The 22163-nt window shown below is 36.8% G+C and overlaps 5 protein-coding genes across 5 annotated transcripts; 3 read left to right on the forward strand and 2 right to left on the reverse strand.

The window, feature by feature from the left end:
- The first annotated feature begins 3544 nt into the window (after positions 1-3544).
- Positions 3545-6173, forward strand: LOC17891991 (polyadenylate-binding protein-interacting protein 9). The gene is made up of 10 exons (XM_006298051.2): positions 3545-4195; positions 4292-4399; positions 4486-4530; positions 4782-4854; positions 4940-5052; positions 5160-5219; positions 5303-5350; positions 5452-5520; positions 5711-5772; positions 5862-6173. Exons 1-10 carry the CDS (start codon positions 3839-3841, stop codon positions 5920-5922), a joined length of 996 nt encoding a protein of 331 aa, XP_006298113.1. The 5' UTR covers positions 3545-3838; the 3' UTR covers positions 5923-6173.
- Positions 6174-6220: 47 nt separating this feature from the next.
- LOC17893874 (putative disease resistance protein At3g14460) lies at positions 6221-10672 on the reverse strand. The gene has a single exon (XM_006299241.2). The coding sequence runs from the start codon at positions 10646-10648 to the stop codon at positions 6362-6364; it is 4287 nt and encodes a 1428-aa protein (XP_006299303.1). The 5' UTR covers positions 10649-10672; the 3' UTR covers positions 6221-6361.
- A 33-nt stretch (positions 10673-10705) lies between these two features.
- LOC111831430 lies at positions 10706-11308 on the forward strand (the record flags this gene model as incomplete). The annotated part of the gene is given in 5 exon segments (XM_023785532.1): positions 10706-10791; positions 10897-10960; positions 11161-11226; positions 11229-11271; positions 11274-11308. Coding segments are annotated over 5 exon segments (294 nt in total), but the record flags the coding sequence as incomplete, so codon positions are not given.
- On the forward strand, positions 11218-15527 carry LOC17893584 (putative disease resistance RPP13-like protein 1). The gene is made up of 3 exons (XM_023786765.1): positions 11218-11304; positions 11897-12053; positions 12207-15527. Exon 3 carries the CDS (start codon positions 12212-12214, stop codon positions 15362-15364), a length of 3153 nt encoding a protein of 1050 aa, XP_023642533.1. The 5' UTR covers positions 11218-11304; positions 11897-12053; positions 12207-12211; the 3' UTR covers positions 15365-15527.
- Positions 15528-19077: 3550 nt separating this feature from the next.
- Positions 19078-21553, reverse strand: LOC17892945 (terpenoid synthase 17). Its single transcript, XM_006299820.2, has 7 exons — positions 21223-21553; positions 20860-21133; positions 20382-20766; positions 20082-20300; positions 19855-19993; positions 19530-19775; positions 19078-19432 (listed from the first exon to the last, which is right to left on the reverse strand). The coding sequence occupies exons 1-7, from the start codon at positions 21463-21465 to the stop codon at positions 19136-19138; spliced, it is 1803 nt and encodes a 600-aa protein (XP_006299882.1). The 5' UTR covers positions 21466-21553; the 3' UTR covers positions 19078-19135.
- Between the last annotated feature and the right edge of the window lie 610 nt (positions 21554-22163).

Here is a 22163-nt window from a genome sequence, read left to right on the forward strand (position 1 = left end):
ATCTGCAATGGCTAAAAAACTGCCGCCACAAGTGTACGATACCGTTAGTTAAAAGACACGTCAGTGCTTAGAGACCTTCCGACAGAAAACGACACGGTGGAGAAAACGTGTCCGTCTCACCATGAAAGATGACCCGAAACGTGGCACACTCACCTATTTGATATTTTTGAACATGTTTTGATTTGATCATCTGATTTTGATTTGAGAGTCTCCGACGCGTTTCTTATATAACGGTCATCAATGCCCTTTTTAACCGACCGCACTCGATTCAGTTGAAACTTCTTTTTTTGCTTTAATCATTTTACGGAATCCTATACTTTCATGTTATCTATACTTCTTAAGTTATTATTTTGCTCTTTAATTACAATAATATTGCTAGTTAATTTCGTAGTTATATATAGGCCACGTTGTTAATTTCTGTTTAAATTTCTAGTCAACATATTTACGTCTAAAGTATGTTTATACTTAACTTACGTAACGTTAGTGGCTGATTATTCTTCTTTCACTATAAAAAGATGCTTCATATAATATAAACGTTGAAGGAAGTTTCTTAGAACTTGATTTTGCATGAAAAGTAGAAGAAAAGGAACTCAATTCCGATTTCGCTAGCTAGCTCGAAGCCTCCAAATAAATTTTGGTACGTTAGTTTGATTTGGTATTATTCTAGACGTCTTCAGATACTTCGAGAATCAGTTTATATATATTCTTCTTTTTTGTTTCTGTAAAACAACGGTGGCAATGAAATAGTGACAAACAAACAAAAATTGACCAAGAAGGAAAAAAAAAAAACAGAATTATAGAATATGATTGTATACGTAACAAATTATTTTACACGTACTTGAAAAATAATTACACTTGAGAAATGAAGGATTAAACAATTTTAGTAAAAGAAATAGAAAAGGAATAAAACTATTATAATCAAGACCTCCAACATCGATGCATTTTCTATGTTTCTATTTTTCGTTATTTGGGCCCAAATATTTAAACCCAACATATATATATTATGTCATACTGAATTTCCAGGGAATATTGATGGGCCTAAATGAGTCTGGAACCTCCGGACGACGTTTTGTTTTTTACTTTGTTGTATCTTAAAAATCTTCATTCCATAACTCTACAATGAATTCGAACTTCTGAAAGGCCTTAAAACTTGTACAAAGAATTTAACGCGAGGCGGTCATTATATTATCACAGCTAACCGTGTTGGGCTGCTCCTGGAATGCAACATTGGCTGGGCCGTACGAGACCTTAAGTTCCATGGACCATATACATTGTTCACGTTTCGAGGAAAATTTTATGGATTAGGCAATCCAAAGTAGTGATATGAATATGATAGCTCTTCAAACTCCGTAGTGAAAAGAGTGTACGTGGTTACATGTTGATGCATATATATATATATATATATATATATATATATGCCCCTTCATCTCCACTGTTTTTTGGAAACCCTTCTAGCAAATCACCTCAGTCAGCATCACGATCGAGAGTATTTGTCTTTCAGTTTGTGTTTGATTGGTTGGTTATTGTATAACGGTGAACGGAAACAACAACAATGATCATCAACGATAATGATTAGTTTTTTTCGAGGAGGGATTGAATTATCTTATTTTATATATACAATGGCCAACACGTGTGTATATATGAAAATGTATATGAATAACATTTATGGTCGAAAGGAACTTGTGTCGTCAAGTACTCAAGTAAACTTTTGTCTGTCCATGTGTGTACACAACACAACGATACATCAAAACAGAACATAAACCGTATGTGTCATGTTTATGGCATATACTACGATACAAGAAAAGATAAGAGCACGACACATTAGTTGTTCTTAGTTTGGGTGTCAAATAAGATAAAATACAATTGGTCTTAATTGTAATGCATCAAACGTGTATAGTTTTTTTTTTTTTTTTTTGGTTCAACCATCAAATGTGTATACAATATACGTTGTTTTTGAAACTTTCTTGTTAAAACAATCAAACGCTTCTGAGATAAATACTATTTTCTTTGACCATTCATCTACTTTTACGCAATTAAAATATAAATACTTTTCGAAACAGATCCTTCCATTGTTGTGTGACATGTCGAGTCGTTTGTTTGCATTGCAACGAAGGGGAAAACGTTTTAAATACTGAAAACTACAAAGAGTAGGGGACCTTATCATAATTGACCTTTTCTTTCTAAAAATTGAATCGATAAATAAATAAAAGGATCCAGAAAATCACGCGATGAGAATATACAGTCTATACAATAAAATGAGTGAATAAATAACTAATAATAATTTCATTAATTCTCTATTCTTCTAGTTTCGACGAAGACGGTGGATTCTGTTGTTGAATTAGCTGATATTTGATTCGCCGATATTTTAGATTATACTAGTACTTTCTTTTTAAAAAAATTGGATATACCGGAGAAGAACGAGACAAACGAAATTTATACAAAAAAATTATTTAAAGAAAAACATAGATAATATCCTAACAAACACACATTATTTATGCATCACTTTTACTAAAAGCATGCAAGATTCAACGGACCTATATGTTTAAGTTTGAGGGTTTTCTGCATGGTTGATATTGTCACTTTATTGATTCCTTATATCATATACTTCATTTAGTTACCTCAAAATTTGAAACAATTTACTAATCCGTCTATTCAAAATTTGGAGTATTAGATTAGTTTGCTATATGGCCAAATTTAGTCAACTTTAAAATTTTCCAAAACTAATTATAAACTTTGATGCATTTTGTGTGCAAAGCAAAAAATTAAGAGGACACAAAGATAATTAAAGATGTCTCTTACAATAAGAATGACATTTTAAATTATTTAGTTTCTTGCACTCTTATGAAAATATAAATTTGAAACAATTCACTTTATATGTGATATCAACTTCACTTAGCTACACTCAAATTGCATTGAAATTTGAGATAATACATCATTCAATTTATCTAAGGTTTGCAAATTATTTTTCATTCATTAGGATTATTTTGTAAATCTAAGAAATTTGGAAACTGTAGTTTACGACTTACGTAAATTATGAGGCAGTTTGTGAAAAAAAAAAAACAATAAGACCCACAAATAACTAAATATGTCTCTTTACAACAAGAATAATAAAATTTGTTTAGTCTCTTTTCTCACTCTTATGAAAGTATAATTTTGAAATAATTTGTAGAAAACACTTTAAAATACGATTCTTTCGATGATATATCAACTTCACTTACTTAAACTGAAATTTTGTAACAATTTTTTATTGGTAAATCCAAAATGTGCACATGTTCTTTGTTAAAATTAGTTTGCTAGATCACCGAAATATAGAATGCTTTCAAAATAACTTGAGTTCAAAATTCTCAAAAAAAAACTGACCTAAGACCATCAATAATGATGGCCTAAGTAAACTATGAGGTAATTCATACAAATAGAAAAATATAAGGACTCAAACATAATTAAATATGTCTTTTTTGGCAATGAAATAAATCATCATTCCATTTATTTTTAATTATTTTTCATCATCTCCTTCTTAGATGGTCACTACTCACCACCATAACCACACCACACAGAAGCTTTCTGAATTTTGTTTCATGGGCTAATTTAATGCATTTTCATTAAACGTTTTGTTGATATACACATCTACGAGATCAAACCACTCTCGTGTTTCCTTGTTCTGTTTTGTCCAATTTCTCTTAAATGAGTTTTTTTCCCCATTAAGAGTGTAACATTTTGGATCATCTTCGTCGGATTGTACGATAATTTTTACGGGGAAAAGGATAAAACTTTGTCTTCCTTGTTTTCTATTTGGGCTCTGTTTCCTGTTTTCTGGTGAGTAATAAGTTCTTTTGATCCAATGGCTGCGGTCACTGAGAAGCCCACCACTGATGTTGTTGTGGACGATGCTCATGAAATTAATATCAAAAGTGATGGTGAAAAGATCATCTCTGAGGGAATGGAGAAGACCTCGATCATCGAGGCTAAAATAGAGCTGAAACCCAAATCAGAGTTGGATATGCAGACGCTTGTGGCCATGTTCAAGAAACTGAATCCATTGGCCAAGGAGTTTTTCCCTTCTTACTATAACCCCAAGAAGAACAATCAGGTGGGAAAAGCTAATCACTTTCTCTCTGCTGACGATTTTGTCATCACCAAGAAGCAATCAGGTGAAGAATTTGATCCTGATGCCAAAAAGGACGACAATATCAGGAAGGTAAACAAATTTATGTTTGTTTTGTTGTAAAGCTTTTAACTTTGACTAAATGGGTTTGATTTTTTTGTTTTGTTTTATTGATGTTTGTGATTACAGAGAAGAAACTATAGCCAAGGGAGGAGGAGGTTAACTGGGAGGATTTCTAAGGCTCAAAGAGAGGATAGTATTAGGAGAACAGTATATGTTTCTGACATTGACCAGAGTGTAAGTTTGTTGCAAGCCTCTGTTAAGGTTCTCGAATGAATGCTAGTTAATTTGCATCAATGTAACAAATCTGTTTTGTGATTTAGGTGACCGAGGAGGGTCTTGCTGCCTTGTTTAGTAACTGTGGACAAGTAAGCTTTACCTAATGTTGTTTATATATTCTTTCAACTTAATGGATTTTAAAAGACGTGTTTACTTTAAATATACATTAAGGCTGTGCCAAAGGTACTAATGAACTTGAAAAAAACTTTCTGTTGAAAGTGAGGTTTTTGTGTTTATTACTGCAAGATTGTGTAGAAAGAAGTTTCATGATCAAAAAGTTAATTTGGTGGTATAGAACAGAATAGTTTGTGAAGTAACAGTGATTTCTTATCTTGTGAAGGTTGTTGACTGTCGAATCTGTGGTGATCCACATTCAGTTCTTCGATTTGCGTTTGTTGAGTTTGCTGATGACCGTAAGTTTTGGCTTCTTGATTCTTGAAATGCTTAGAAAAAAATTCATAAATAGTAACCATTTACATAGTAAATAATTTTCTACAGAGGGGGCACGGGAAGCTTTAAGCCTTGGTGGAACAATGCTTGGGTTCTACCCGGTGAGGGTCTTACCCTCAAAAACTGCTATTCTCCCAGTGAACCCCACTTTTCTTCCCAGGGTAAGAGCTCAAAAGGGGTTTTGCTCAGAAGTTCAACTAATCATTTTGCTTTCAGTTATGAGTTTTGAATTTATACTTTTATATCTACTACGTTGGGATTAATTCAGTCGGAAGATGAAAGGGAGATGTGCTCAAGGACAATCTACTGCACAAATATTGACAAGAAGGTAAATGCTGAACTATCTAACAAAAATTTATATTTACTTTTGTTGATGTCTCCAGGTTTAAGATTTCTTTTCTACAATTGCAGGTTTCTCAAGCTGATGTGAGAAGCTTCTTTGAGTCAGCATGTGGTGAAGTGAGAACAGAAACCTATACTATTTCACATCTCTCTTATTTGTTAATTATCCTGATATTTTCTTTTAAGGAGTGATGCTTAAGTTGTGTTCTAATATGCAGGTAACCCGTCTGAGGCTTCTTGGTGATCAGTTGCATTCTACTCGCATAGCTTTTGTTGAATTTGCTCTGGTAAACTCTTTTCTCCCATCACTGTAACTTAATACATTCCCTATTTTTATTTTGCTCTTTTACTGATGACAAGAAGTTTCTTTAGTGTAATGTTCGATTAGGGGATGAAAGATAACTGACCCAATGTCTTGGCATTGTTTTTACCTGCAAACTCAGAAACTTGTAATTGTTTTTCTTTTTGAATGAACAGGCAGATAGTGCACTTAGGGCCCTCAACTGCAGCGGGATGGTCGTTGGTTCCCAACCTATAAGGTAGGTTTGATCGATGCAGTGTCTTAAAAAGCTTTCTCTGAATGTCTCAGTTGGATCTACATATGGCTTTATACCTTCTTTTTTTACAGGGTAAGCCCGTCAAAGACACCAGTGAGGCCAAGAATCACTCGACCACCATCGACAAACTAGAAAGAGACCCGACTAGCTGGTGTTTCAGAGGAGAGATGACTGCAAACATTTCATTTCCTTCAGTAATTTTTTTCCAATTATCTTTACGTATTAGAACAGTTAATCTCCAGTTATGTTAGTGGCTGGGAACGCTATGATCCTGCCTCTGAATTTGAAGTTCTTGTTAGGCTTTCTGTTGTTTTGACTGAGATACTTCCATTTGTTTCATCATCTTTCTCTCTAAGGGATTTTTGGAGCATTTGGTTTTGAAAGTTCTTGACTTTTCACCTATTTTTTTCCAAGGTTAGATCAACATAGCTGGAAAAAGACAATTGTTTTGAGATACAATATCAAATCTTAGAAGAGCTCCAACGGTGGTAAAAATTGTGAATTTACAGTGTCGTGTACATCAAGTAAGGTCTTTAGTGTGTAACAAATAAATAAATACTGTAATCTTTTCTCAAGAGAAGATATCACCATCGATTTCCACATGTTGAATGTTCAATACCTTGAAGAACTCTGTTTCTGCTTGAGAAAAATTCTCAGTCAACAATGAACATGAACTTATTCTCAGACAAGACAAGGAAAGAGGAAGATCTTCATCTATCGATATCTGTAGCTTATCACAGCCGTTGATCTCCATTGTCTCGAGAGCTTTCGTATCTTCAAACCCTTTACGATTTAGTGTCTTGAGGCTTCCGAATCGGCTTATCCTCAGAGAAAAAATCCCTTTTGGGAGTAACCCTTCATCTGGAAACGATTCAATGTCTTCGTTTCCTCCTTCAATCTCGAGATTTCGAAGATTTTCTAAGTCCCTTAACCCCCATTCGATTCTCGGCGTGAGCTTGTCGCAAAGGTTGATGCAAAGGGTTTGGAGATTACTGGGAAACCCTCCACCAGGGATTGTCTCGATTTGTGGGCATTTGATTATAAACAGTGACAAGAGAGAAGTGAGTCCAAACAATTTCTCCGGTAAAGCTCGGAGCTTTCTGCAGTTTGAGAGTAACATTGAAGAGAGTTTCGGCGTTGGGAGTCCTCCTTGTGGGAAAGTTTCCAGATTTGGGCAATCCCTAATTTCAAGAGACTGGAGAGCGATACGGTCGTCTCCGAGTCCGGCGTGAATTGAGAAAGTCCTGAAGCTTTCGCAATCCCTAATGGAGAGGCTTGTGAGCTTTGGAAACAAGGATAGAGGGAAACTAAGGAGATTGCTGCAGCTACTTCCGATGAACAGGTGCTCGAGCTGTGAGTAACTCCGTGTTGGCTGTAAACTATATGAGAAATCTAGTTTCTTACAGTCTCTTATGTATAGGGTTCTCAATGTGGTTGGAGGGTGGCTCCCAGGAAAAGATTCCAGAGAGTGACAAGCAATGATGATCAGTTCTTGGAGATTTGAATAGCTTTCCGTTAAGCTTTCCGGTAAGGAAGTGAGTCCATCGCAGCTGTCAATGTGGAGTGACTGCAGATTCTGGGGAAGCTCCATGAGGTGAGAGATATCTGTCACTTTCAAATATTCCATGTCTGTTTCATCATTATGTTGTGTAAGCCTTTTGTTATCTACATCACTTGACGGTGGACTCCGGACAGGTAGCTTTCCATATTCCTGGTACTGGTAGCTACTACTTCCAGGAAGACCAGAACCTCCATCATTGGGATCTGGAACAAGCGATGTTCTTGATATATATGGACTTAACGAGCTATGTATATCCGAGATATATCCTGAGTATCTTGCTGAGATCACAGCAGGTTCTTCAATATTTTTATGTGCCCTTTCAAACTGAGTTTCATATTGGTTTAAATCTTCTATTTGTGACAGTGGACGGTCCTTTGGCAAAGATGACAAGCTTGACGTCGAAGTTACTTCGTTTTCATCCGTACTTTGACTACTTGAAGCTAAATCTGGTTGAGCACTAGTACTCGCATCCAATCTTGGATTCCATGTAGAGGAAGACAGTTCACCTCTGCTCATAGAAGAAATGCTGGCTGGACTTTCTAGAATATTTTCCAGATTCCTTGTGGAGGAATGTTTTCCTTCAGCAACTGCTCTTAGGGGGCAATCAGAGATGGTGACTTCAGTGGTAGAAGGGAGTCCTTCTGGAAACTCTTTTGTTAAGTTGGGGCATCTTTGTATTATGAGTTTTTCGAGGCAAGGAAATATCCCACCTTGTAGTTGTGGACAAATCCATTCTTCCCATCTTGGCATGCCATAGAACTTTAGAGTTTGCAAGGCTTCAAACGGTACATAGCTAGACCTGTTCTCACCAAAGAAGAGCTCTAAACCAACCTTCTGCAGAATGTTAAACTTTTCAATGCTGAGGTACTTGAGTGAAGGCAACTGCCCCACTGGAGGAAGTGATATGCAGAGGTTGCAGCTACTGAGAGTGATGGATGTAATACCAAAGAATGAAGAATCACCCAACCATATAGGAAATCCTCCTCCCTGATAAGACTCAATGCATAACGTTTTCAACTGTGGATGAGGTTCTAGCATCCTTAGCACCTCTTTCTGGTCACATGCCAATGGATTTAAATTACCAGGGACGAAGCTAGAAGCTTTCAATGTCCACTTCAGGATTAACCCATCAAGGAATGGCTTCCTCTTCAAACCAATGTCTTTTGCTTCAGAGGCAAAGGCCACATTTTGTAGCTCAGAGATGCGAAGTGTCCCTCGAAGATGAGAAAGTTCTTTGAGCTCATGCAGCCCGGCTCCACTCAGCCTTCCTATAACAAAATTAGATAACTTCTGCAAGCTTCTCAGCTTTCTTATTCCTGGTGGCATCTCTACCAAAGGAGTGCCAACAAGGTTAAGGAAGCGCAAGTTGATGAGTTCGGCAATGCTTTTGGGTAGGCTTGTGAGGTCACGGCAATTTGACAACAAAAGTGTCTGCAGATTACAGAGAGTACACACAAAATCTGGGAGCTCTTTTATTTTGGTGCTTGACAGATCCAGATACCGTAATAGCTTCAAACCTTTTAATGATTTAGGCAAGCTGGTTATCTGATATTGAGACAAACTAAGAATTCGTAGGCTGGTCAATGCTTGGAGCAAAGGATTCAAAACTTTCTCTGTTAGTTGGAGAGATTCAAGACCTGTTGGCGAGTTGAACGGAAGAATGGTTTTCAGAAACTCAGCTCCGCAGATGGACCTGAAAGCCACAGAAGCATCACAATTGCTTCTAGAAAATGAAAAATGTCGAGTCATACTTGATATCTCTGGAATTTTGTCATCTTCCAGTCTGAAACAAAAATCTCCTGAAACAGCTTTTGCCAGATCATTCATAAGATCATGCATCACAAAACTTGTCATGGTGGTGTCCAATCTCTGAAAAAAAGATTGAGCAACTAAATCCTCAAGGTAATCGTTTCCAATCTCTTCCAATCTTCTGTTGCTCCTTGGTTGGTATAAGAGGTCTATTGCCATCCACAGGAGTACCAATATATCCCTATCAAACACATGACCCTTGGGGAATATCGAGCAGAGGGCAAAACATCGTTTAAGTTGAGCAGGGAGAGAGTCATAACTCAATTTAAGAACTGGAAGGATATTGTTGGTGTAGTTTGAGAAATTCTTTGATACAGTGTACCAATCGTCAGGATTTGGCTTTGAACGGAGATGAGATGCCATGGCTCTTGCAGCTAATGGCAAGCCCTTACACTGTTCTGCAATCCTTTTGCCAATTCCTTCTAGTTCTTGGTTGATAGAACCGGCTGATATATTTCCAAAAGCAGATCTAGATATCAGCTCCCAACATTCTTCATTCGTCATCAGCTTCATTTGGTAGATTTTTTCAGCCTTTGCTACTGCGGAGACAATTTCACTTCGTGTGGTTAGAACAATCTTGCTTCCTTCCTCTGCATCACTTAAGGCGACCTGAAAACTTTCCCATTCTGAGTCACTTTCAGACCAGAAATCATCCAGAACAAGTAAAAATCTCTTCCCCAACAATGTTTTCTTCAGTTGAATTTGAAGTGAAGGTAGATCCTCAGTATTAATTGCACTTGAAGTGATATCCTGCAGAACAGCTTTTGTGACCGTGAAGACATTAAAATTTATCCCAACAGAGATCCACATTTTAACATCAAAGTGTTCTGTCAATCTGTTGTCATTAAAGACTATCTCTGTCAAGGTAGTCTTTCCAATCCCTGGCATACCAACAATGGAGATCACAGTTGGTTTCCCAATGCTTATTTCATCACTAGAAAGCAGCAAATTGGCTAACGCTAGCTTATCTTCCACTCGCCCAACCACTCTGCCTTGTGGAAGATCATCAGGTCTTGACCGTGATGCTTGCCTCCATTGTGGTTCTCTAGTCTCGATATATTCTTTCAATCCAATAACTTCGATGTGCTTCACATGATGTTCCAGTAGTCTAACTACTTTTTCCATCTTTGGTTCAATCTTTTTCTGGATGGCTTCTCGACCAGCCATGAGATTCTGGAATAGTCCTCCTAAGCCTCCTGCTTCAGCTACTACTCTTCTTCGCAAAGCTTCTGTTCGTAACTCGTCAAGAACATCCTCGGCCTGGAAGAAAGCATCTTGGATTCCTGTAAGCCAATGTTTTACTTCTCGAACATGTTCTGCTCTCTGCTCGGCATCCGCAAGCACCGGGTTTGCAGTCACCAAAGCGACTTTCAATCGCTTCAGTAATACACTGGAGGACTTTCCTTTACATACTTCGAGTAATTCTGGAGAAGTATTAATCCGCTCCACCATGATGTTCACACAACTTGATAAATGGGAGTTCGCCATGTTCTTCCTTGTAACTTGTGGAGCCAAGGATATGCAGCAGCAAGTTACGCATGAAAAAGTCCAAGCCAATTATTGGAAAAAGCAAGCAGAAAGGGGTTTTTGTTGTTCTTTAAGCAATTTGTCAAGCTGACCTGCAGCAAGTGGTAATGATGTCAAGATTCTGGAGATTCATAATTTTGCTGACATTTTGCCTAAAACTCTTATTTATATCCCTGTTTGCTAAAAGTGTTATTACATTTTGTTTGCAGTGGCCATGGAGGATTCAACGAGTCACATTCAAGAAAAAGTAGACAAACCAAACCATGGGGGAAGGTAAGGTGAATCTAACCTGATTTTCTTTTCTTTATATCTTTTGGATGCGGTTTGATGTTTAATCTATCTCTCTTGGTTGCCTTCTTCCTTTTCCCTTTTAAGAAGCATATGTTAGAGCATAATTTTTCTTCTTCTTCGTCTTCTTGTTCTGTGTCCACTTATGTTCTGCGTTGTGTCTATATTTTGAGATCTATGTGCAGCATTTAGATCAGATGAAGAAGCCAAAAAGGGTTTGGCTGCAGCTGCATAATATTCCAATTTTCCAATTTTTGATGTTCCTAAGAGGGTCCAGGGGAAGAAATGGTCATGTCAACTCTCGGTTTAACGAATATATACCATGTGATGTGAGTTTCTTATATATCACACCATCTTCTCTAATTTATATATATTATCTCTAGACAGTTTTGACAAATGGTTGATTGAATTCACCATCTCAATTATGCAATCCAACCTATAACAAGAAAAGAAACTATATTAAAATTCACACAATATTTTATTGGTCATGATATTTTAATCCCAGTTTACAAGTTTTGTTCAATCTACATGTCTAATCTGGGTTTTGCCTAAGCCAATCGAGTTGCAGAAAGGCTTTGTAGACCTTTCACGCCTTGTCCCTATAAAAGACAAATATCATTTAAATGCCTATTTAAACATTTACGAAGACTCCCCCTTGATTCAATTCATGGTTTTGCATTTTTGTGTGTTACCTTGTAATATTGACTTTGTCTTAGTTGGTGGACCAAGACTTCTCATGCCAGCTCACAAGGGAATCAGTCTAGAATTTAATTATTTGTTCGTTTTTTGAAGATGACCCTTTGTTAATATAAAGTCGTCTTTTACCTATTGATTATTATATTTTCATTGTAACTAATCAGAATTTTCAGAGCATTTTCTCAAGCAAACATTGACTAATTCAAAAGCTTCCTTCCGTTGCAGGCTATCACCAATTTTCTCCACGGGAATGCAGACAACTTCCAATCATTTTCCTGGTAGTTTCTGTTGGAGATTATAGAATTCACTTCGGTCGCATGATTCATGGTGTGTTTTGTCAAGTCAACTTAGTAAACGAATTTCATTCCCTTGTTTAATTAAGGTTAGTTTCTTTGAATATTCCATCAAACTGTTATATTTTCTTCGTATTGGAACCTTTGATTTCTTCGAGTAAATAACACTGAAGAAATAAAATAGCCTGTTGTGAAGTTGTTCATCCTGCTGTTGATCTCTTTTTTCTTGTGTGCAAATACAGACAAGATGATTGTAGGAGAGATGGTTCTTTCAGCTTTCTTACAATCTCTCTTTCAGACGCTGATGTCTGCACCTTTCAAGAACTTCTTCAAGAGGCGGGAACTGAGTGAGAATGTACTAGAGAGGCTCAACATTGCGTTGTTGACAATAAGTGCGGTTCTGATAGATGCAGAGGATAAGCAGATTACAAACTCGGTGGTGGAAAAATGGGTCAACGAGCTGAGAGATGTTGTTTACCATGCTGAAGATGCTCTTGATGATATTGCCACAGAAGCTCTGCGTCTCAACATAGGAGCTGAATCTTCTTCCTCCAACAGGCTGAGACAGCTTCGTGGCAGAATGTCTTTGGGAGATTTTCTTGATGGGAGTAGTGAACATTTAGAGACCCGGCTTGAGAAGGTCACGATGAGGCTTGAGCGTTTAGCTTCACAAAGAAATGTCCTGGGTTTGAAAGAGCTTACTGCAATGACACCCAAAAAAAGGTTGCCAACAACATCTCTTGTGGATGAATCTGAAGTGTTTGGTAGAGCTGATGATAAAGATGAAATCATGAGATATTTGATTCCTGAAAATGGAAATGATAGCGGGTTAACCGTTATAGCTATTGTTGGCACTGGAGGGGTTGGCAAAACCACAGTTTCACAACTCCTATACAATGATCAACGTGTTCAGAGTCATTTTGGAACTAGAGTATGGGTTCATGTCTCGGAGGAGTTTGACGTTTTTAAGATCACCAAAAAGGTTTATGAATCCGTTACTTCCCGGCCTTGCGAATTCACCGACCTGGATGTACTTCAAGTCAAATTAAAGGAGAGGTTAATAGGTTTACCGTTTTTGCTTGTTTTAGATGATTTGTGGAATGAAAATTTTGTGGATTGGGATCTTCTACGCCAACCTTTCATACCTGCTGCTCAAGGGAGCCGGATTCTTGTGACCACAAGAAGCCAACGTGTCGCATCCAATATGTGTTCTGTCCATGTACACAACCTTAAGCCATTATCTGATGGAGATTGCTGGTCGTTGTTCATAAGAACTGTATTTGGTAACCAAGATCCGTGCCTAGATCGAGAAATTGGGGATCTTGCAGAAAGGATAGTGCATAAGTGCCGCGGCCTGCCTTTGGCTGTGAAAACACTCGGTGGCGTTCTACGATTTGAAGGTAAAGTTACAGAATGGGAGAGAGTTTTGAGCAGCATGATTTGGGATCTTCCAGCTGATAAGAGCAACCTACTTCAAGTTTTACGAGTAAGCTATTACTACCTTCCAGCTCACTTGAAACGATGTTTTGCTTATTGCTCGATATTTCCCAAAGGACATGCGTTTGAGAAGGAAAAGGTAATTCTTTTGTGGATGGCAGAAGGTTTCTTGCAACAGACGAGAAGCAGTAAGAATCTAGAAGAGCTTGGGGATGAGTACTTTTCTGAATTAGAGTCAAGGTCGCTTTTTCAAAAGACAAAGACGAGATATATTATGCATGACTTTATCAATGAGTTGTCTCAATTTGCTTCAGGAGAGTTCAGCTCAAAATTTGAAGATGGATACAAACTTAAGGTTTCAGAAAGGACCAGATATTTATCGTACCTGCGAGATAATTATGCTGAGCCTATGGAGTTTGAGGCTCTTCGCGAAGTCAAGTTTCTCAGAACTTTTCTACCACTCAGCCTCACAAATTCTTCTCGGTCATGCTATTTAGATACAATGGTCAGCGCGAATTTACTTTCAATGCTTACTCGCGTGCGTGTTTTGTCTTTGTCACATTACAAGATCGCAAGGCTGCCGCCAGATTTTTTCAGGAATTTGAGTCATACTCGGTTTTTGGATCTCTCTCGCACTGAACTCGAGAAACTTCCAAAATCCCTTTGTTATATGTACAACCTCCAGACACTTCTTCTCTCCTACTGTTCCAGTCTGAAGGAGCTTCCTACAGACATCTGCAACCTCATCAATCTGCGGTATCTTGATCTGTATGGAACAAAGCTAAGACAAATGCCACGAAAATTCGGTAGATTGAAGAGCCTTCAGACGCTTACAACCTTTTTTGCAAGTGCTAGTGACGGTGCAAGGATTTGTGACCTTGGAGAGCTTCATGAACTTCATGGAAAACTTAAATTAGTCGAGCTACAACGAGTTGTGGATGTCGCCGATGCTGCAGGAGCAAACTTATATAGCAAAAAATATCTGAAGGAGATAGATTTTGTTTGGAGAACTGGATCTACTAGCTTAGAGAGCAACACAAATCCTCACAGGACGCAAAATGAAGCTGAGGTCTTTGAGAAGTTACGCCCGCATAGTCATATCGAGAAAGTCACCATTGAGAGATACAAAGGAAGAAGGTTTCCAAAATGGTTGAATGATTCTTCGTTCTCTAGAATTGTGTTCATACGCCTCAGAGAGTGCCAATATTGTTCCTCCTTGCCATCCCTTGGTCAATTACCAGGTCTCAAAGAACTTTACATTTCAGGAATGGCTGGGCTTAGACGGATAGGTACTGAGTTCTACTTCAGCGATCTACAACTGCGCGATCGAGAACAACAGCCATTTAGATCGCTTGAAACATTGCGATTTGATAACTTGCCAGATTGGGAAGAGTGGTTAGATGTAAGTGTCGCAAGAGGAGACTTATTTCCTTCTCTCAAGAAACTTTACATACGGAGATGCCCAGAGCTAACCCGGATACCGACCATACTTCCTTCTCTGATCTCTCTTCACATCCATCAATGTGGCTTCTTAGATTTCCAGCCAGACCACCACGAATACAACTATGGGAACCTTCAAACGCTAAGCATAAAAAGCAGCTGTGACTCTCTCATTACATTTCCTTTAAGCCGTTTCGAAAACCTCGCCGACCTTGAAATTGATCACTGCACATCTCTGCACACTCTTCAGCTCTCAAATGAACATTCGTATGGTCTGAATGCTCTAAGAAACCTGAGAATCAATGACTGTCAGAATCTGCAGCGTCTTCCAGAGCTAAACTTGCTGTCTCAAAACTTACAGGTAACGATCTCGAACTGCAGGTATCTCAGAGTGCCAATGGAACAACATCCTCAATATCTTCATCCTCAGTTTCATCTTCCACGATCAAACGTTTCAGGTTCACCGAGGTCTCATGGTTCACACAGATCATATGATTCACGTTCACCTTCAAGATATGACTAAATCTGATTCGTTTTCATCAGTCAATAACATTTTTCTTTGTTCCAGTTCATTGTAGTTTTTTCTTTCTAGTTGTATATGTATATGTGTACTACTGTTCTGCATTATGTTTTCCTCCAGTCATTGGGGACTTATTCCAACAAAATAAAATTATACCTTGACACTTTTTCATCAAATATAGAAAATATCAAAATATAATGGTATAATTTAAAACCCATTGTTTTTTTATGCCAACAAAAATAATAAAGAGCAATGATGTCAATGAAACAATTCCTTGATATAGAAAAAAAATCCTTCTTAATATACCAAAATCAAAATTTAGCAAAAGAGAAAAACATACCAAATTGGAATGAAAATTTATAGAAAAGCATAAACACATATCCTAATGAAGAAAGTTATAGGAAAAGAAAAAGTAAATACAAAAAAAATCACGGCAATCAGTGACAATCTATAGAAATCTTAATTCAAAAATAAAAAATAAACATATTTGTTAAATCCACTAAAATCTATATATAATAGCAAACCCACTTTTTGTTTACTGCTGATGTCATCTTTTGAATCTAACGGTTCAGATTGTTTTTCATTTGATCTAAAGATTACTGTTTAATATTAGAATTTATGAAAGCCAAAATGTGTCTTTTTAAAAGGATGTGTCTTTTAAATATGTCTTTTTAAAAAGATGTATCTTTTAAGGGAAAATTCCATAAAAATTCCCCATCTAATTTTAATTTGGAAGTTTAATACCCAATGTTATTTGGTTGGAAACAAAATGCATGGTTTATTAATTTGTTGTCTATTAATACATCAAGTATATAAAAATTGTCGAATCGAAGAAACCGCTTAACAAACGGTAATCGGATTGACGGAATCACTAAACCGAGGTTAATGGAATTACACTAAACTTAGGGTTTATCGATCCCAATTCGATTTGGGATAATAGCAAAGGACAATGCAGTCTTTGGATAACCCCAAATTACCCGTGTGTTTAGGGATTAGTAATTTCGTCAACCTCGGTTTAGTGATTCCGTCAATCCGATTAAACGGTTTATTCGATTCGACAATTTTTATATACTTAATGTATTAATAGACCAAAAATTAATAAACCATGCATTTTATTTCCAATCAAATAACATTGGGTATTAAACTTCCAAATTAAAATTAGATGGGGAATTTTTATGGAATTTTCCCTATCTTTTAATAAAAACCTCTGTAATTTAATCAATACAATGTTTCACAGTCACACCATTACGTTTCAAATATAAATATTCTACAACTCTTTGTTTTTATTAAAAAAAACTATTGATTGTTTCGTTTTATTTCATTTTAAAAAAAATATTTTCCTGAAACAATTGTTTCTTCAAATTTTGTTTTTCCAATCCTATTTGACTGCAATTTGCTTAGCCATTATCATCACGTAAAGGTATTAATTGTTATTACCTCTTCGTTATTGTTTCTGTTATCTCATCTAAATGTTTATATTTGTTAATGATCCCAAAAGTTGCAAAGTTTTATATCCAACAATTGTGTTTCTTTAGGCATTATTTATGTTCCTATAATATTATGTTGAATTTAGTTGAATCTGTAGAGTTGTCTTATTAGTTTTATGGGACTAATGATTCGTAGGTGTTTGGAACATGTATTATGAAAGAAATAGTTGAGCTTTCTATCCAAAAAGGTTTTTAGATTTTGTAAAAAGAAAATGCTTGAATCTTTGATATTCTTTTAAGGGCAGTAGCTAGGAGTTCATTTCATACTTTCGTTGACAACTTTTTTTTCTAAATAAAGCTAAAGAAGGGGCATGTTAAGTGTAAAAAATGGCCGTTCAGAAATGTTGAATTCTTTTGACTCTCTAGGAACATCAGTATTAAAATGCAGCGATACCAACGGAAAAATATCATTCAAGGGATAAAAATGAAATTGTAAGAAAGTTTTCGTATTCTCACAAATCTAATATATTATAATATAGAAAAGGTAAAAAAATAAATTTGTAAATTAAATAAAAAGATATACAATTAATCTTAATCAATTTTCCACTCAAAAATGTTATTTAACAATGTTAATTATTTTTAAGTTTTTCATTTTCCCGTGCGGAAACGCACGGGCTGGCAGCCCTAGTTGTTATAAAAGAAAACTGATCTCAACTTTTAAAGTCAATATACACATATCAATAACTTTTCTAAATAGAGTTTGGGACTTTTTACACATATCAATGACTTTTAAATTTTTTTTAAAATCTCACCAAATCTCAAACTATTTTCCTTTCTTTAAAATAGAAAAATATAACTAATCCACCAAAATACCTTAAAAACTCACTTAAATCTCCTAAAATCTCAAATATTATAAATTCCACAAAATCCTTCCAAATCATGATTTGAATACACCCCCTTATTCTTTTGCAACTTATTTATATCTTTATTTATTAGCTATATTATGAGTAAAAATTAGAGATATAGTAATTGATTTTGTATTTGAAAATAAAAATAAAATATGTTTATACTGTACGTGAACAATTTATTTTCTTAAACTACAGAAAATATACAAAAAAGTCTAAAATGGTTAAACTATGCCATAACTTTTAAAAGTTACAGAAAACAGAATAATTGTTTTTTTTTTCTTTCACTGAAAGGATTATATTGATAACCAAAGTTCGGAAAGATTACAAATCACAAGATAAAGACGATAATGAAATTACAGAGACACAATGATCTATCCATAACCTATAAATAGAACAGGAAAGGATTTTACAGATACATTGTTTAAACCAAAAACATCTTGTCTCGAGACTGATTTAGCTCTCGAAAAACCATAAGGACTTCCCGCATACCAAAGGATGATAACGAGTTTCAACACAAATGGCCATAACAAGAGAATGGAACTTGGCCTTCTCCGCATAAGATGCATCTTTCTCTATGAGTGTTTTGTCAAGGGTCTCCCGGATGAAACCGTAAGATAGACGAGACCCACTTAGAACCTTTCAACGCCATAGCAAGCTGGTAATTAAGCTAAACAAAGCTTAATACCAAATGAGATAATCCAGACATAAACAAAGCTCAACCCATAACTAACCAAGAGAAATAGTTGAGGAAGAGAAACTTAGCCCAAACGAAGGAAACGACTGTCCAAAAAAAGAAAACTAGAGAACCTAATCACCTGATGTTACCAGATCTCACACGAGTACAATCTGATCAGAGAAACTAGGTTACAAAAAGGCGAAGACAGTGGAGGCCAGGGAGATACCAAGTTAAAAGAGAATCATTCTAATGTTGCACAGATCTGCATCCCATAACCAAATCTCATCAGATCTAAGACTCAAAACTTAGTTTCTCACCAACACCAAAAACTTCCACGCTTCCTAGACTAAGAAAGACAAAGCTGGAATTGAAAAGCTAGATAAAAAAACAACGGAGGTGACCGACGCCGGCGCTATATGAGCCACCACGCGCCGGTCACAAGCTTGACGGCCGCTTCTTGTTGTTCTTTCTTCTCTTCTTTTTTTTCTCTCTGCGACGCTTGGGTTTTTTTCTCTTTGAAACAGAATGATCGTTAAAATACAGAATTGTTTAAATAAACATGAAATTATTTTTGTTTGGTTGCCAGGGTGACGCCAGACATGCATGCCATTGGAGATGCTCTAACAGCGAAGAAACAAAGAACCCACAAATGATATATGCCTTGGCTGATACGGTAGGGTATTAGAAAAAAAAAAAAAAAAAACTAGAAGAATACAAAGCGTCTTATTTAGATTTTTTTTTAAAATTTTTTTAATGCACTTTATTAAAGAGGAATTGGATGGATGAGCAAAGAAGAGATGACTTGTTTGAGCTTTCCGAAATAAGGATCAGTGAATTCATCACCCTCTTTGTAAAACAGATCGATGGGTCGCGAAACGTTGAGGCATCGCACCAGAATCGGGCGTGGCACAACGGTTGTCGTTAAGTACTCCTCCATTATTATTTTGTAATAATCAGTAGCAATCTTGTTCAACTCTGCAATCGCTTCTTCTTTGGTAACACCATGTTGCTTCATGTAGCAATTCAGCCCATTAGCCACTTCTCCCCTGCTCATCTCGTTCTGCTTATCCCATTACATATGTTAATTTAATTTTAAAGACAAAACTTGTTGTTGATGTGATTGTTTGGTTTTCATATGATTTTGTATGTCTTGTTACCTCATAGGTGGCTATGTCGTTCTTAAGACGATACAAGCCACTTAAAGCTTCCATCATTTTGGGTCTGGAATTGTACCATTCGCATGTTTGATACTCATCGCAATCCTCCATAGCGATGAAGCTGTAGGCTGCAAATTGATCCATTGAAGTTTGCAACCCAATCTCCATGTACTCCTCAAATGTTGGGACGTGACTTGTGCGTGCCCACTTTGAGAGGGTCAAGTATGCTTTCCCCAACTTCTTCATCTATATGCAAAGCACTCAGATTTTCTTAAATACACAAATGTGACCGACAATATTTGCTACCCCAATTTGGAGGACTCACCTCATCTACTGCTACTTGCACAATGCGTGATCTTCCTCGAGGCATCATTTCTTGTTCAATCTCTTCTAGCGTTTCAAACACACTTCGAAAGACAGTTCTTATATAGTTTGGTAGCTTCTCAGTGTCCCCAAGATTCCACCTATAAAAATAAACTTTGCACACCATTTTACCTACTCTTAAATGTAATCAAGTAAATAAATATAAGAGTGAAAATTTAAAGACGATACTTTTGAAAAGAGTCAATGAGACTTGTAACTTCAGGAAGAGTGCCATATGCATCACATGTGTCATTCAAAACAGTCGCAATCACAGTAAGTTTATTGACTATAATTCTCCCAAGCGAATACTTTGGCTCGAAATACATAGTGAGTACCCCGGAATAGATCTCGACAATTCTGTCCCTGATGTAAGGTAACTTAGATGCAAGATCTAGCTCCTTCCACCATCTGCAAAACATAAATGTTCAAATACAGCAACACTGACAAATATATATACCAAGACTGAATAAATGAACTACCACAACGTACTTGGTCAAATCTTTTAGCTCTTGAATGTAGTGTAGCTGGCAATAGTTGAAGTTGATTTTGGCAAACTTGAGCAGCGTCTCGTCGTGATCTGCTTCTTGTTCGTAGAAAGAGATATATTCTCTTGCGACTAGTATCTCCATGTTACGATATCGAGGTCTATACAGTGCGTTTTGTATATGTTTAGAGAGATGGGGACTATCACTTGCTGCATGTTGACCTGTCAATGATTCCAAGTGATACCGAGTGAAGCTTAGTGCTTCGTCCATTATGTCTTCAGATGGTGTCCCGAGATGTGCTGCTTCGTACAACTGTATCATCCCTCTGATATCATCAGCTAGACTTTCCTTGAACCTCCCATCTTCACCTTTGAATCTATTGAATGCATCTACAATGAAGCCAAAAGCCAAATTATATATGTGTAATACATATATATATATATGTATATATATATGTGAATCAAGGTAACAAATAGCCATACCGCAAGGCATAAAGTAACCGCGTAGTCTGAAAACCTCAAACATGGTGGAGATTGTCTCCAAGTCATGTTCCTTGGCTATCATGTCCTCCACATCCAGAAAAGCTTGGCTAAGGATTTCATCAATCTCAGCCTCGAAATGATAAGCGATTCCGAGGTTAATTAGCAAATGGATGAGATGGATCTTCTCATTGTCGCTTTTGTTGGAAGACATGAGCATATCTCTCACTTTAGGCTTCATCATCACTTCAATCTCTCTTGACAATTCATCAAATTTCTGCAAAGATACAATGCATTTGTTTAAAGAATAATATTAACTAAACCAACAATCTTGAAAACAGATTGGGTCACCATGCATGTGCTTACAGAACCATCTAAGGGAACAGAAAGGAAGTGATCTCCCCAAAGAGTGGGAGAAAAGTTTGCCAATGGACGAGTTCTCTCAAGTTCATCACAAGTCTCAGTCGTCCTAACACAGGCCAAGTGGGTTTTTCTTGCCGGTTTTACGGGAACAGTGGGCTTGTGAATCCAACGCTGAGGAAAGAGAGAGAGGTTGGTCGTGAGAGAGAGAGGAACGCTGTGAACGTTAGGAAGACCAAATCCCATCATTGTTGCAGACGAAATAGTATTTAGAGAGAACTATGTTTGGAATTTTTTAATTTGCATTTCAAATATAATCTGTTTGATTTAAGTAAAAGCCCTGGACGTTGCCTTGCCCCTGACGTTTTGTCAATGTCTCTTGATTTGGAATAAAAACAAAATGAATTAACTATATACGAGTCGTATCTTTTGTTATGGTTGGGGAAAGTGATGAGCCGGGAAACATTAATTGGGATGGAAAATGTCAGACGATCAATTTAACTTGTCCGGTGCATTAAGTTCCTTCTGCAACGACAAAAAAACCACATCGGGTTGGAGTTGGACTGTGGTTCTGGCCTTAAAATGGAGAGGCACACTCCAACATGCCGAAACATAATAAAGATGTTATGATATAATTTAGAGGTTACTCTGTTTCTAATGCTTGGTTTCCCATTTCAAACACTCCATGTCGCTTCTGTAATAGTAGTTAGAGAAACTCAGTATTTTTTATGTTTGATTTCAGTTCCAATGGTGTACTGGTGAAACTTAATTGGGAGGGTAAATGTCAGACGCTCAAATTAATATTGATTCAATGTGGAAACCAAACTTGTACAATGTGGAAACCAAACTTGTACAATGTGGAAACCAAACTTGTACAATGTGGAAACCAAACTTGTATATGGTGTTCTGTTCTCTCTCTCTCTCTCTCTCTCTCTCTCTCTCTCTCT

This window comes from Capsella rubella, unplaced genomic scaffold, assembly GCF_000375325.1.
Source record: "Capsella rubella cultivar Monte Gargano unplaced genomic scaffold, Caprub1_0 scaffold_3, whole genome shotgun sequence".
Taxonomy (NCBI): Eukaryota; Viridiplantae; Streptophyta; class Magnoliopsida; order Brassicales; family Brassicaceae; genus Capsella; species Capsella rubella.

Bases quoted from the DNA above. Each gene is read 5' to 3' on its own strand.
- LOC17891991 (XM_006298051.2), top strand. From the start codon at position 3,839: ATGGCTGCGGTCACTGAGAAGCCCACCACTGATGTTGTTGTGGACGAT. The intron at 4,400-4,485 runs GTAAGTTTGTTG...TTTGTGATTTAG, and splicing joins TTTCTGACATTGACCAGAGT to GTGACCGAGGAGGGTCTTGC. The intron at 4,531-4,781 runs GTAAGCTTTACC...TATCTTGTGAAG, and splicing joins TGTTTAGTAACTGTGGACAA to GTTGTTGACTGTCGAATCTG.
- LOC17893874 (XM_006299241.2), bottom strand. From the start codon at position 10,648: ATGGCGAACTCCCATTTATCAAGTTGTGTGAACATCATGGTGGAGCGG.
- LOC17893584 (XM_023786765.1), top strand. From the start codon at position 12,212: ATGATTGTAGGAGAGATGGTTCTTTCAGCTTTCTTACAATCTCTCTTT.
- LOC17892945 (XM_006299820.2), bottom strand. From the start codon at position 21,465: ATGATGGGATTTGGTCTTCCTAACGTTCACAGCGTTCCTCTCTCTCTC. The intron at 20,301-20,381 runs GTACGTTGTGGT...TATGTTTTGCAG, and splicing joins GAGCTAAAAGATTTGACCAA to ATGGTGGAAGGAGCTAGATC. The intron at 19,433-19,529 runs GTAACAAGACAT...TGGGATAAGCAG, and splicing joins ACGACATAGCCACCTATGAG to AACGAGATGAGCAGGGGAGA.